Source organism: Chinchilla lanigera, unplaced genomic scaffold (assembly GCF_000276665.1).
Source record: "Chinchilla lanigera isolate Chin_1 unplaced genomic scaffold, ChiLan1.0 scaffold00092, whole genome shotgun sequence".
Taxonomy (NCBI): domain Eukaryota; kingdom Metazoa; phylum Chordata; class Mammalia; order Rodentia; family Chinchillidae; genus Chinchilla; species Chinchilla lanigera.
The window spans coordinates 5,780,886-5,794,935 of NW_004955493.1; the positions used below are offsets into that span (position 1 = coordinate 5,780,886).

Below are 14,050 nucleotides of genomic sequence, written 5' to 3' on the forward strand. Positions count from 1 at the left end.
CTGCACAAACTTAGATCTCTTTGAAGTCCATATTTCTTCTAAAAATGCCATCAGATGTTTCACTCCATGCCATAATCTGTCAATCAGCGGTCATTTTAATATTTCAGAATGGTTACATAAATTGCCATGGAGTCGTATCCGTGTTCCAGGATGATGCATGGGACAAATTTCCTTGTATCTTAAATGGGGTAATAATAACCACTTCAAGAGCTGCAGTGAAGATCAAAGGAGAATAATGTACCTGGAAGTGCTACATAAATTGTTCACAGAATACATGTGCTGTTATTCTAGAAGGAACCAAGGATCGCCCTCCCACCTCCACCCTTGAGCCAGTGTCCCACAAACCTGCTTTCCTGCGAGAGCATCTCGTGCTTTGCCCACACTCACGGGGAGGCAAGGCTTCATCCTCGGGTATCTCAGGAAGCCAGAGAAATAGGAGAATTGCCACAGGTATTGCTAGTTTTTCTAAAAATTTTTTTATAGTTTCATAACATCACCCTTTCTTATTATTGCTCAGGTCCAGATTGGCCAAATTATTTCTTTTTCAGCTTGGCCAAAGGAGGCAGCAGAAACTCCAGTAAAACTCAGAGGTTTCAGGGCTGTGGGGTATGACTCAGAGATAGCCTTGCCTAGCATGTGCAGGACCCGGGCTCCATCCGCAGCACTGCAAAAACAATAGGCAGAGAAACACTGACCATCCACAGATGAGAGCAGAGGGGAAGGACAGCCGGAGGAGGCACAGGCAGACAGCCACGCAGGAAGGGGCTCAGCACTGCCCAGCCCAGGAAGAACACGGCGGGGGAGAGGTGGCCTGCGCAAGTGACAAGGATGAGAGAGAGCCGTTACCCAGATGCTCCTTGACTTACAATGGGCCCACACCTCAGTAAGCCCATCTGAAGGTGAAAACATTGTAAGGTGAAAATGCATGAATACACTCAGTCTACCATACCTGCAGGCAGCCTCACCTCCCACAAGCATGCTCAGAACACTTACGTTACCCCATAGTTGGGCGAAGTCATCTAACACACAGCCTTTTTTATAGTAAAGTGTTGAATAGCCCATGGAACTCATTGACTGTTGAACTGGAAGTGAAAAACAGGAAGGTTGTATCATCAAGTTGGACTGTCATGACTTGGGGACTGTTTGTATTTGGTAAAGGTGGCTCTGGGCCACCTTGGGTAGGGTTGTGGTGGCATTATAGGGTTAAAACCAGACATGGGAAATTAAGAGCATTGGAGATTCTTTTCCTTTTCTTTTTTTTCTGTTTCCTTCTCCCCACGATGATCACTAGGATTTTCCTACCAGTTGCCTTTCTCTGACATAAGTCCTAGTTGCCATTTGAGATGGTCTCTGGGACTTGCTATAACTCTTCACAGTGCTGAGCTGATAATGTACCTTTAATCCATTCTTTGGCAAAAAATTATTTAAGAAATAGCACATTACAAAGCATCACTTACAGCACAATCCCATTTTTGTTTAAGAAAACAAGGGTATATCTGTGTGTAAATCTGTGTCTGGGTACACTATGAACATAGGAAAACATCCAAAGGAGTTTTTTCTGAGAGGTTTTATTGGTATTTGCATGTCACTTTAAATATCCCACCATAGAACTGTAGCAAACTGTAAAAGGAGTTCTTTCTGATGGTATGTTACTTGGAATTTATTTGGGCTGTAGAGGACAGAACCTCAGCTGAAGCTTCTAAAGCAATAAATGAATTTTCCAGAGACGACTTCAGGCATAAATGGATCCAGAGACTCAGTGATGTCAGGAATCTGTGTCTCGTTTCTCTCCATCTCTCTCTCTCTCTCTTTCTCTACTGGCACTTGAACCAGCAGGGCACTGAACTATATCCTCTTTTTCTTTTGAGACAAGATCTTGCTAAGTTGTCCAGCCTGGCCTCAAATTTGAGACCCTTCTGCCTTCACCTCCGGACTGTCTGGGATTACAGGTGTACACCGCTGCACCTGGCTCTGCTGTCTTTTTTATTGGCTTCATTCACGGGTCCAAGCCTGTGTCTCATCTGCTCAGCAGCCTAGAAAAAAGAGAGCAGCTTCCCTCCCTCCAGAGTATCAGCAAAGTCTCAGGGCTCACAGATTGTGGTCACCCCTAAACCAGGTATTCATGGTGCTGAGGAAGCACCATGTACAGAGTGCTTCCACACTGAGGCCGAGTGATTTAAGAGGAGCCCGCAGGAGCACTGCAGAGCAACCTAAGGAAGCCATCAAACTGAAAGAGCCGCTGAATGGTTTTCGGATGGAAACGCAGATGCCTTTTACAGAAAAGTCCAGTGACAACCCAAAGGGACCTTCCCTCTCAGGGCCATGTGTGTCTGTAGTGATTGCGTTGTTTTTGTTTTTGTTTTGTTTTTGTCTTTCTGAGACAGTTCAAGCTAGCCTTGAGCTCACATTGTAGCCCAGGCTGGTCTCGAACTCACAAGGATCCTCCTGCCTCAGCCTCCTGAGTGCTGAGATTACAGGCGTGCACCACCACGCCCGGCGATTGTGTTGTTTATAAGCACGCATTCCTCTCACAATGGCAAGGACAAGATGAGATCCTGTCTGAAACAGCTGATTTGGGTTGTATCTAGTTATGACGCTTGAAATAACCAATTAATAAGTGCTGAGAAAATAGATCTTGCTGGGCATCAAGGCACACACCTGTAATCCCAGCAGTCGGGTGTCTAGACAGAAGGATCACAAGTTCAAAGGCAGCCTAGCTCCAAATCAGCCTGGGCTTTATATGAAGAGCTTCTCAAAACCAAAACAACCATAGGACAAACAGCAACAAACAAATACAAAGAGAGAGAGATCTTAAAGGCCCAAGTCTTGTCTGAGCCCTGGATTCCATAGGGCATAGGAAGAGTGAACAGCAGTAAGGCTAGGAAGCTGAACTTCTTTTGTAGATGGTTAGAGTTGCCGTGTCTAAAGCCCACTGGGCCATCGGCAGTCCCTGGGGCTCTGGGTTGCCAGAGTGACACATCCAGGGAGCTAGGCCTCGTCGAGGCTGGCCTCTGCCCCTCAGCCTCCGGCACCGGCGTATGCAGCGCCTGACTCTCCGCAAAGGCTTCCCTGCATTCCGCTATCACAGCGCTCTGTTTCTTCATTTCAGGGTTACACTAAGGACATGGTGACAGACTTTGATGAGAAACATGATGAGTATTTAATATTGCTTCAGCAGAGGAACCGGTAAGATGAAGCCGTCCAACGGCAGCCCTTGTTATTAGCCAAATAAAAATCTATTTAGATTTATTAGCAACAGGCAGCCCGGGTGGCCTGGAGATGGGGTGCGAAGGCCCCTCCGCTCAGAGGCCTGGAACATTTACCTGCAATTTCAGCTCCCGTTTCCCCACTCCCTGGTTTAACCGTGTCTTTGGATTGAGCTGTAGCAGGCTGTTGTGCGTGGCAGTGCCACCTTTTGCCTCCCTGATTCTGTTCTGGGAGAAAGTGGAATTTTTGGGAGGGCCTACGCAGCAGTCACCTGCATAGCCCAGCCTGTGATCTCAGCGGCTTTGACAGTCCCTTGAAATCTGAACCTACAGTCATGTCATATTATGTAAAGTTGCAGTCGTTTCACATTTGTGTTTGAAGTTGGGGTGTGTGTCATTGGAAGTTAAATTAAGGCTGATGTTAAGTTAGTGCTGGCTCTAAAAAAGCCTACAGTAGGTAGTGTTTAGTGATCAAGGTCAGAGCAGCCGGGGTGGTTTCAAAGTGGGGAGGAGGCCTTCGTCCCTCTGCATGGCTGAGCAGTCCATTTCAGGTTCACCGGGCTTTGTCTCGAGGCCTCGAGCCTGAGCTGGGTTTGCGAACTCAAAGCCGAAAAGGGGCCGAGGGGCGAGTGACAGTGACACAGCAGGGGCCGTGGGCAACCTGGAGCTCTCCTAGCCGCGCTGCTCAGCTTAGACCACTTGTCGTGGGAACACAGGCCCCCGAGGTTCTGGCTCCTCTGAATTTGCCGAAGAGGCTGGAGATCCGGGTATGTGTTACAAAATCTCCAGAGTTTTAAAATGCTGGTAATGAGCTCCAGTTAAAGCCCAAGCCGAACAGAAGAATGGTGCAGACCTACAAAACAGACGTGACGGGAGGAAGAGGACGGCGGAGCTGACTGGCGCCTTTGTGCTATGGGAGTGGGCTTGGGGGCTGGCGGGAGAGAGTCCTGGGGGCATCATCCTGAATGTGGAGTGAGCCCTCGACCGACTGGCTGGACTACGAGGTTTGTCAGCAGGGCCCTGGTGGCACTTTTGCGGGACATGTTTTTGTGGTACAGGGTAGTCCTGTGCAGTATAGTTTAGCACCCCTGCCCACTGGCCCATAGTAGAGTTCTATCCATCGAGACCCCCCCACACCCCCTGTATCCATGGCAACAACACCTGCCCACGTTTCCGAACACCCACTGGGGAGGCAGCACCACTCTGGCTGGAGGACTGCAGAGTAGCCTCTCCAGGACCAACCGAAGGGCCAGACAGCGTTGTCCACACCCAGCTGCTCAGTAATGCCCCCGCTGCACCCCGGGCGGCCTCAGGCCCGGCCCAGCAATCCTGTGCTGATGGGACCGCGGCGGGCTTTTATCAGCATCGCCACCACGGAGCAGGATGTTTTGATTCCATTTCTGGCAGGCTGGAAGGTGCCGCTGAACACCTGGGTGATGGTTTAATCATCTCCACGTGACTTGTCTGGGCAGAGAGTGTCATAGCTCCTTATGAGCAGATTGTTTCTCGTTAATCGTGGGATCAATAAGTGTGCAGTCAGTGAGGTCCTGGCTGATAGCATGTATGAGAGTTTCCCGAGACAAGGTTGCAGCACAAAGACAATTAAAAATATATCAAAACTGAGTTGCCATAAAATTGGGGGGGGCAAGTTTTGACTGAGAGCGAGCTGTGTTAATGGCAGGAAGGGAGAAAGTACAGCGGGAAAGAGGTGCCTTTGCAGGGAGAACTGTGAAGAGTGGGGCATGCCCTAAAGCCACGGCCAGCCAAGCCTCAGCTACCGCTACCCAGCTACCACTACTCATTTTATCTGCACATTACCCAGCCAAGCAGATGGAGACTGTACCCATTCTACAGATGAGGAAGTAAACACACAGAAGAGTGACCAGCATGCCCAGGGTGTGTCGAATCAAGAAGCAGCAGAGCTGGGTTGTACTTTGTATTTTGTTTGATGTTTTCATAAATAATCAAAGTGAGAGGAGCCTGCCGGGGTTGCCGATGGCCCCAAGTTTACTAAGATGGAACTTGGTGGGAGTGAACTGTAATTTACTTGGAAGCGTAGTTATATAACCAGGTAAAAACCAGTCTGTGAGCTTTAGTATCAGGCCTAGAGGGGGATGCAACCCAGGCAGCCTAGCAGGGTTGCCTGTAACCTGAGAAGAGCACGTGCGACCACCAGGGGGTTCTTTGCAGAGATCTGCCAGAGCCCGGCTGCCCCTAAGAGGCTGGGTGGTGTTATTCTTCTGTTCATCCAGAAGGATTTCACGGGGTCCCTTCCAAGTACCTGGCGTTATGCTCATACAGAGGAAAAGATTGCAGTGAGGAGGAGAGGCTGCATTAGTGTCGTGTCCTTTGGTTGTAAGGGGCAAAACCCCCAGGTTAAGGAGACTTGTGCAATTGGAAGCTTACTCGCTCATGACGTGAAGACATCCAGCATGATAACTGGCTTTAGGCATAGCTGAAACCAGGAGCTTCGGTTATGTCACCAGTGTCAGTCATCCTCTGTCTCTCCTCTCTTCTTCCCATATGGGCGTCATTCCCCGGTGGTTACTTCCCTCACCGTGGCAGAGACAGCCAGCGGAAGCCCTATTCGCGTCTATCTCAGAGAAAGGGCGTTTCTTTCCTAGTACTTGTAGCACACATGCTGCAGTCTCCCATTGGCCCTGCTTGAGTTCTGTTCCCCTCTGGAGCCAGTCATTCTCTGTGTCTGATGGGGGCCGCAGCTCTTGGCCACCCCCTAGACTGGGCAGTGCAGGCCGTCCTCGTCCAGCCACGTGGAGCAAGAGGAGGGGTACCGTTCCCCGGGAAACGCCAGGAGCTGTTTGAGGGTGGGAGGGCGGCGGGTAGGGTAAAGGACAGGTGTCCATCACACAGTCCTGGGCCTTGAGGAGCTCCGTGGGTGGAAACTGCTTATAACGGCACCACCCGGGAGGAGCAGAACTCTGCCCTGTGCTCCGGGAGGGGACAGAGATGGGAGGACACATCCCTGCTTCCCCCGGTGGCTTGCGCCTGCAGACTCTCAGCCATTCCGGTCACTCAGCTCGCACACAGTGTAATCACGCCCAACAAGACTGGTGCCTGAGCCGGCAGGGTGATCAAACGGCCGCGTGATGGGGGCGGCTGCAGGATCAGGGGCTGTGTCTGTGGAGCTGGTGCAGGGAGGGGCTGCGGCAGCCCCCCGCGGAGTGAGCGCCGCACATACGCTAGATGCAAGAGTCCAGCAATAGCGTTGTCGTTTGGTCCTTGAGCAAGGTCATCTGAGGGAAATGTACAAGAAAACAGGCCCGGGAGGCAGGTGAGGCGACCCTACCCCTTAAAAGGCGAGTCAGGCAGAAAGAAGGAAGGCGAGGGAGCGTTACTGGGCGGGCCTCGCCTGGGCCAGCGCTGTGGCTGGCGCTTTCCCTGTGGCCTTTATCCGCGTGGTCGCCAGTGCAGATGCAGGCATTCTTGCTGTCTTTCCATAGAAGAGGGAACAGGCCCCCAGGGGACCTGCCCAGGGTCATGTGCTGGGGGAATAGCAGAGCCCCCAGCATGAGCTCCATCCTGCACGTGAGGCCGCCCTGGCTGGAGCAGGCGCACCTCCTGGGGGACAGTGTAAAGGATACCCAGCAGACCCTGCAGCCCACCCAGGGTCGCAGATGGTGGGCATTTTGTGCCCTGCCCGTCCCTTCCCCTGCAGAGCAGGCCTCTGATGTGATACCACTGCCTCTCAGAAGCCCCAGCTCCCTCTGAGCTCCCCTGGTGCAGAGGACCTGGTGCAGGCACCTGGAGAAACTGCACAAGGGGGTCAGTGGAGCACAGGCCCGACTGAAGTCCCAGCCAGCCTGCTTTCCTGGTGCTGTGGTTGTGGGCAGGTTCATCTATAATACAGGCCAAAGGGACACTTAAACCCCGCACCCAACCGAAGGTGCAGTGAGACAAGGGACTTGAACGTGTGCGGCAAGCCCGCCACCACATCAGTGCGCACCATCCTCCGGCTCCTCTGTGTGTGTGTGTAGCACTGGGGACTGAATCTTGGACCTTTACACTGAGCTACACCCACAGCCTTTTATTTTTTTTATTTTGAAACGAGGTCTCACTAAGTTGCCCAGGCTAGCCTTGAACTCTAGACCCTCCTGCCTCAGCCTCCCAGAGTGCTGAGATTACAGGCATGTGCCACCACACCTAGCTGCCCCAGGTCATCTTTATGGCACTGTCCCCCAGTCAAGTTTCATCACCATTGGGTCTCTGCTTTGGTGGCCCATGAGGAAGGGAGAACGTACCCTCAGCATCCCAACCCCTGCTGGGCCAGGGCCCCAGGCACACCCTGCGGGGCACTGCTTGCCCCTACTTCATCTGTGTGAGAGAGTGCCAGGCCAGCTGAGCCAGGGGCCACCATGCAAGTGAAATGGCAATGATGGCCATAACACGCCTCGGATAAGTGGTAGCTGTGAACGTTAACCACTCTTCTGTGTCCTGGGGGCCGCTTGTTCGGGAAGCAGGTACTGAGCGCCTCCTTGTTGGCCACGCTGGGCGGGCACTGCAGGCGGCCTGGCGGAGCTTGTGCCCAGGTTCTGGAGAAGCAGGAAGAAACAGATACGCACAGACCCATATTATAGTATCCGTGGTGATCTGCGTCGTGACCAGAGGAAACCAGGTAGGAGAATAGAGCCTGGCAGGGCAGGAGGTGGGCACAGGCTCGATTTCAGGCCGGGCAGGCGCTGAATCTGATTTATCTGGATCGTCTACCCCCAGGACAGCTTTTTATGCAAAGCAGGCTCTCAATTTTTTTTAAAAGTCTTTCTCTCTGTTGCCACCTGAACGTTACTGATGTGCTCCGGGGAGTTCCTTTAGCAATTCCTTTCACAGTCTGAATAATTATCTCCTAATTTATCAGTTTCATAAATCCGCATTTTCATAAGTCATCCTGCTTAAGTAGAGGCGCACGTGCAGTGCCGGCCCTGCATCCCGGGAAGCAGGGTGCCACACCGTGCGTGGCGCAGGAGGCAGGGCAGCCTCAGGGAGGCACAGGCGGGGGCAGCACGCTCCGCCTGGCTGTTTGCCTTCCCTCCGCGCCCCAGGCCACTGTCTCCGCAGAGACGCTGGTCCCCAGTGTCCCTTGATGATTTGCCCCCACGAGCATAGCGCTGGCCCTGTTTCGAAGTCGTCTCTTAGATACGCGTGTTTTCCTCCTGTTTTTACGTTGTTGCCCAACAATCAGGCATCTCCCAGGCTTCCAAGGCTGGCAGGAGATAAGCAGTCTGTAATAAATGTTCCTGCCGTGATGGTTGGAAAGGTGGATGTATCAGCTGCTAAAGAAACATTGAAAAAGTAAACAAAGAAATTGCCTGTGGTTGCCGCCACCTTACCTCTACGGTTGATTCCATTGTTATTCGTCACCTTCCGTTCTGGGCCGCAGACATGCTCCCACATCTTTGCATTAAAACCTGGGTACTCTTCCCCTTGTGCCTTTTCCACTACCCCCGCTGGGTGCCAACAGCCCTGCTCGAATCCTTAGAGAGTAAGTATCTGTCCCTGCTGCGGAGCATCCCCGTCTCTCCTTCCCTGGGGTGAGCGCTTGGGTTGATTTTTAACGTCTTGAGTGCTGGCCGCCTTCCTGCCCACAGCTTTTGCTCAGGACCGTTTTGCTCGAATGTGCTTACTAGGCAAAGACTGAATATAGGGCATCTTTTCTGTTTCCCTAGTTGCTCCAAGAAGGTTCTGTGAGTTGCTAGCAACATCTGTTTGCCGGCTCTAACATCACTTCACTGGCTTTAGTTTTTGTCTTGGTGGTGACTCTGAAGCCAGATTGCCTGCGTTTTCTTCCTGGCCCTGCCGCATACCAGCTGCGTAACCTTTTTTTTTTTTTTTTTTTTTTTTTTTTTTTTGTCTTTTTGAGACAGGGTCTCGCTATGCAGTCCAGGCTGGCCTTGAGCTCACTTTGTAGCCCAGGCTGGTCTCGAACTTGCAGCGATCCTCCTGCCTCTGCCTCCCAAGTGCTGGGATTACAGGCGTGCGCCACCACGCCCGGCACTTTTTTGTTTTCTTTGTTTTTTTTTTTCCAGCTGTGTAACCTTGATCAAGTTTCGCAGTCACTTGCAGACATGGGCAGAGCGGCAAAAAAATGCTAGTCGCTTGACGCACATGTCCTGGCAGATGCGGAACAGGGCAGCGCTCTGCACGTACTTACCTCATTGTTCTCGCCGCTTTCTGCAGCAGTTCCGGAAGTGCTCTGTTGTGAGTGTCTTTATGAGGTGCAATCAGAAATACAGTTACTGCTGCCGCCAAGCTGCTGCCACTCGTGAGAAAGGCAGGCTCAGTAAAAACATTACGGTGTGTCCTCGTCCCCCTTACCCACTGGATCTGGCACTGTGCAACTTCTGGGTCGTCCCCAAAGTCACAATGACCATGAAAAGTAAATGCTTTGAATCAGTTTAAGACTTTGAGGCAGCTAAGCCAGCGCAACTAAAGATAAGAGAGAGGACTTCCAGAGCTGCTTCAGGAAGTGTCGAGAACAATGTATGTTCAAAGTGTGTGTGGAGGAGGAGTTTGATGGAGACGAATGGTAATGTGTCTCTTACTGCAATAGGTTTTTAAAAATTAATTAAAATTCACTGTATTTTGGGGTCACCGCTCATAGGTGTGTTAGGCAAGCTTTGCTCAGCACTGAGTTTCGAGTGGTATGGCCGTGAGTTCACTGTCAGTGAATCCACAACGCAGTAGGATGTCTTTGATCAGACACACATAGAACAAGGTGATGTGTTACTTGATTGAAAATGTGATCAGAGACTCACAGAAGCCTAATTCTGTCATTTCCCTGGGAGCAGTGGTTTAGGATTCACTAATTCCATGTTCATGGCGATATCCTGAAACAACGACCTCAAGTAATAGTGAGACTCACTGTACGTGTATGTTTAGAACAGTTCGTGTGATAATTATTTTTAGAAATGGAAATTGTGCTAATGCGGTGGGCACGTCCTTCGTTACTAAGAGGATGCCCACCTGTCATGCTGGCTGGTTTCTGCGTAAACCTAGGGGACACGGGGGAGCTTAGTGGCACGTGGCAGTGGGTCTGTAGGGGGCTGATTAAGGACACTGCTCACCTCTGGAGCCAGGTGGTGGCAGAAGGGGGAGTGAGGACCAGGCTGGAAGGATGAGTCTGGGCCAGGGCTGAAGCTAGCCTAGGCTCTGGCCACCATGCTTGTGCCAAAGGAGCTGACAATCACATCATCAACCTCAAACAGCTTCCTGCTTGGATGTGTTTTCCAACTCCACTGGAACGTGAAACGGTGGCGTATGAGATGCCACAGATGAGTATTTGAGGACACGTTTATTCTCCATGCGCAAAGATTAGTCTGCTTAGTCCGATGAGGACCGTTTCCTGGTGTGTGGATGTGGTATGTGAAATCTCTTCCACAAAGCCTGAGGCCCTAAGCCACCTTTTGTTGCACATCAAAATATTGCTGCTCACACAAAGTAAAATTGCATGAAACTGGAACTGCCTCAGAAAATCCGGGTCATATGGTCCCAGCACGGTGCATACCCCTCTTTTCAGCCTTGACCGCCACCAGGCAGGAGCCACAAGTGTTCCTTTTCACTAATGTGCCTTTGAGCCTCAGAACAGTGGCAGAAACTTCCCCACAGGGCCCCCAACTGTCTCCCCCTCGCGGTGTCTCCGCGTCTGTAATGGGCCTCTTAGAGGCCGTTTGTAGACGAACAGCTGGACCCACGCCGCCTGGCCTCTTATTAAGGCTGCCTGGCCACTGCCGTTCCAAAAGCAGCTCACTTCCGGCTTGCGGGTGGTGGCAGCGTAGACGCCCACACGATCATTTCACTTCCAGGATATTAAAACATCTGAAAGCCAAGGACCCTGTGCAGCTGCGACTGGAGCACCTGGAGCAGGGCTTCTCCGTCTACGTCAATGGGGCCAACTCGGAGTTGAGGACGTCGCCTCGGAAAGCCGTGCACGCAGACTTCTCCAGAAGCGCCTCACAGGCCGAGGGGATGCACGGTGAGCGCCGGCCCTTGGAGGCCAGGCAGCAACTCTCTCCCTTGAAAACTAGGGGGCGAGGGCTGTGGTTCGGTGCCGGAGCCCTTGCCTGCTGACAGCCTGCACAAGGCCCGGGGTTCCATCCCCAGCACTGCAAAAGAAGAAAGAAAATCAAGAATTCTGCAAGTGTGTCCTGTGCACATGAGCTTACCAACAGATAACTAGTTAAGGTGACAAGTTAACTATACCTACTTAACCAGGAAGAGATTATCAGAGCAAGCAACTAAATCGTTTTTTTTTGGTAGCACTGGAGAGGGAACCCAGGACTTCACACGCTAAGCAACTGCTCTACCACCGAGCCACACTCCCAGCCCAGGAAATTCCTTTCTCTTCCTGGTTTTCACCTCTCTTACCAAATGCAAAGGCAGACGGAGCAGTATATTTCTTACTCTTACGTTTCCTGGGGCTCAATTGTCAGTAGTTTAAGGACATGTCTAGGTACCTTTGATTGTACCTAATTTTCACTTGATATCTCTTAAGTGTAGTACCTGTCCCGTGTCATGTTTGATTCCACCGTTCATTTCTGCATTTCATCCATCGGTGCCACGCATGCCCTAAACGGGTTTTGTGTGCCCTGTAAGGAGAACGTGGGACACCTGTGAATGTAAAGGAGAAAGGTCGCTGCTCATGTCTGGCCCAGTGTAGCCGCCAAAAATGACTTCATACCAAATGAATGGGACGGCAGGGCCGAGGGAGTCTGGCCCCAGTTTGGCTGTGCTACTCTGGGGAAGCTACTTTGTCTCTCTGTGCCTCTGCTGTCTCATCTTTAAAACAGAATTAGCAAAGTTGCCTGTCCCCGGGGTGCCAGAGTGCCCTTCACGGCAGACTACTTTGTCTGAGAGGCCAGCGTGTTACTGAGTTATAAGAAAATGTGGAGTGAGACAGAACTAGGTTTGAATAAGGCCTGTCTGATACTTTCTAGCTTCGAGATCACAAGTCATTTGGGACCTGGCTGGGCCTTCAATTTCCTCTTCTGGACAGTGGGAATAATTAAGTCCAACTTGCAGTCTAGCCAGCACTTCGTACAAGTGATGTACGAAATGAAAAGTGCCTGGCACACAGCAACCTTGATCTGTGTCATTCTAATTCATTGCTTTGTGCATATGGTAAGCACCCAAGGCATCCGTACACAGCAAAAGTCAGAACAGCAGCCAAAGAATGAGAGGAGAAAGTGATGTCCCAGAATGTTCCCTTGGGAGAGCCACTCCAAGGCAAGGAAGGAAACCACGGGTCTCCCAGCTCTGGGGGTGCAGCAGTGCGGGCGCGCTGCTGGTTAGGAGGCTCAGGGGACACAGGTAAAGGGATCGTCTGTACTTGGAGTCCCAAGAGCATATTCATTCATTCATTCATTCATTCAACAAGTACATTGCCCCTCTCCCTACTTCTTTACAGATGGTCACCTACTACACGAGCGGCCCTGTGCCTAGCTTCCTTTATCTCTGTGCATGCAGATCAGGCTGATTTGCTGTACGTTATACAAGTTATTTTGTAGCCTGGATATGCCGATTTACTTGCTCCTTTTTTGCTGGGCATTTGGCTTGTTTTTTTTTAATGTTTTGCTGCTACAGACGGCACTGCTGTGACTGCCCGCACAGACGAGACTTTGGACACCCTGACATGTACTTTAAACGGTTTTAGGACAAGCCTTCGGTGAGAGCTTGTTTTCACCGTATCCTTCCCTGTCTCTGGTGCAGATTATGGACAAAGAACCCTGCTTCGGGAAGCGGAAGAAGCCTCAAGATGCAGCTCCCGGACCACGCCCAGCAAAGGCCAGCGCCGAGGATGGCACCAGGTCTGGAAACCCAGGGTACCAGCAAGGCTGTGGCCCTGGCTCTCACTTTAGGATAAAGTTGATGTGGAAACAAATATAATCAGGCCTTTAAAACCTCCCAGCAGCGTATGGGTGTGCTGGGCAGGCACTGTAGTGGTGCCTTTTCTGTGTGTGTATCTGATTTTGAGGGGCTCCTTTTCTGCTGCCTGGTCCTTCCTTTTGCAGGAAGGGCCGACTCATAGCCCTTTCATGATGAGTCATCCCTCCAGGCATTTTTTATTGACCATCTACTATGTGCTGGGCCTGGCCTCAGAGCCAGGGGTATAGCAGGTGAAGGAGACAAAGCCCCTGCCCCATGATGCCGAAGTGACAGTTCAGATTGATACAGATACTGTGAGGGCGACAGCCTGCATTTTTGAGCACCCAGCTTGGGCAGCAGGCATGGCCTGAGTTCCCGCATGACTCCTTTTTATCCTCACTACAGTCCTAGAGGGTGGGGTCTGATGTCTTTCTTCTTTTTAGGGAGCAGAGGAGGCAGATGCGCAGAAAAATTCAATGAGCTGACGTAACAGAACCAAAACTCAGGCCCACAGCTTTTGCCCCAGGTTTCATGGTCTTGCCCATGTAGTACTTAAGGTCTTGTGTGGCAGTCACGTACGCTTTGGATGGGACCAGGGGCCCTGCTTGGCCCCGGCTGCACAGCTGCACATCCCTTCCCATCCTAGGAAGGTTTTAAAATCCAAGCACTTAGGCCCCACCCCTTGGAGATGCTGGCCTGAGGAGGACCAGCAATCAGGCTGTGTTGACCCTGGACCAAATGCGGAGGCCCCCGTCGGGTGCCCCTAGTGACCCTCAGGTCCGTGCAGGTCCTCATTGTGCCCCTGGAGATGCCGAGGCCCACAGAAGTGAGGTCACTTGCTGTGAGTCCCCTGGCTGAAGAGCGGAGGCTGGAATTTGAACACTGGGCCTGTGGGGGCGTCTGCTTCCCCTGAGGGGCATCTTCTAGGCTGCGACTCAGCAGGGAAGGTTATCCTGCCTGCTCAGTGC

At 51.6% G+C, this 14,050-nt stretch overlaps 1 protein-coding gene across 9 annotated transcripts in view; it reads left to right on the forward strand.

The window, feature by feature from the left end:
• The window catches only part of Kiaa0556 (KIAA0556 ortholog), a 191,178-nt gene that overhangs the window by 56,336 nt on the left and 120,792 nt on the right, over positions 1-14,050 (forward strand). For 7 of the 9 annotated variants that reach the window (XR_001231277.1, XM_013504821.1, XM_005405142.2 and 4 more), the window contains 3 exons: positions 3,110-3,186; positions 11,024-11,193; positions 12,927-13,024. Coding sequence is in view for 8 of the 9 variants with exons in the window: in XM_013504821.1 (XP_013360275.1) it covers positions 3,110-3,186; positions 11,024-11,193; positions 12,927-13,024 (345 nt within the window). In the remaining variant the exon portion in view is untranslated. The remainder of the gene's footprint in view (positions 1-3,109; positions 3,187-11,023; positions 11,194-12,926; positions 13,025-14,050) is intronic. The other 2 variants (XM_013504826.1, XM_013504824.1) reach the window with 1 other exon arrangement.